A 1,144-nucleotide genomic window follows, 5' to 3' on the forward strand; every position below is an offset into this window, starting at 1 on the left:
AAAGTGTGAGGGAAATATCCAAGTATTTTACTCCCTACCTCCTCACGTCAATCCGATTATGGAAGCAAAGTGGTTGTAAACTGGACAGAACATAAGAATGCGTTCTTGCTGTGGCTCCGCGCAGCTTCATTTATTTACAGCTGAGTCAGCTGCATGGCGGTTGGCCTTGAAGCATCAGCAGAAATGGTAACACGAATGGTAGAAGTAGAAAATCACAATGCCATCCCCTTACCTCCTGCTCATCTACGGGGACATCAATGGCAGGCAGTTTGATGTGGCCGATTGGAAAGCAGATGGCTGTAAAATGTGCATTGGGAACGCCATCATCAAAATCACAAGCCGCGCTACAAGATATCTCTTCTTATTGTACGAAAATGCGATATCAATTTTATTCCCCTACTTTTCATAGATTTCAACGGTTCACTGCCATACGACTCTGCTTTGCGAGATCGTTCTCTTTCCAACTCGTAAAAGAATAAAAGAACTAAATAAATTGAAGTGAGAGTCGAGTGTAGGGAACTAAAGCAGCTCACTTTAATCCCACGCAGATTTCCAAATTTTAGTCTCCAAAGTATTGCAAGTTATCATTAACGTCAGTCAAATAACACTTCATTAACTCCGTCACACTTTCCGGACCAATTGTTTAGATATCTGATGGAAAATGAAGAAGACATGTCAAACTTACAAAAGCCAACTTGCCAGTTCCCACAAATCAATCTCTTATCATAGTAGTGGCTGGCGTCTAGGTGGTGTGACATTCCTGGCGGTTTGAGTCATAAACTAATTTTCTTGCAAACCAAGGAATTTCGACTAGCAGATTAACGAATTTGTGCTAATAAAAGATGTTTTTTAAAGTTATTTGAGATTTTAAGGAATTGTTTTAGACAATATTTTTTCTTAAGGCACTCCCTTTAAAAGTGCATTTTTTGGTGTTAAATAGAGTGCTGTTATTTTGGCAAAAATAAATTAAAAAACTTAATTTTTTGTACCAAATCGAATAATGAAGTGGCGTATTTGGTTTAAAAATGGCTTGCTGTGTTGTCATCTTATGCATATATTCATAAAATGCAAAAGAAGTCAGCGATCACTACCCCGTCGAATTTGACATCAATTGAATTGCTGCGACGCCTGTGATACTACGTAT

General features: G+C 38.5%; 1 protein-coding gene across 1 annotated transcript; it reads left to right on the forward strand. All coding sequences in view use genetic code 11, as the record gives it.

Annotated features, from left to right (window-relative positions):
* Window positions 1–217: 217 nt before the first annotated feature.
* On the forward strand, window positions 218–471 carry EGR_07713 (hypothetical protein; the record flags this gene model as incomplete). The annotated part of the gene is made up of 2 exons (XM_024496962.1): window positions 218–299; window positions 410–471. The coding sequence occupies 2 exons, from the start codon at window positions 218–220 to the stop codon at window positions 469–471; spliced, it is 144 nt and encodes a 47-aa protein (XP_024348667.1).
* Window positions 472–1,144: the final 673 nt, after the last annotated feature.

Source organism: Echinococcus granulosus (genome assembly GCF_000524195.1).
Source record: "Echinococcus granulosus chromosome Unknown EG_S00084, whole genome shotgun sequence".
NCBI classification, from domain to species: Eukaryota; Metazoa; Platyhelminthes; class Cestoda; order Cyclophyllidea; family Taeniidae; genus Echinococcus; species Echinococcus granulosus.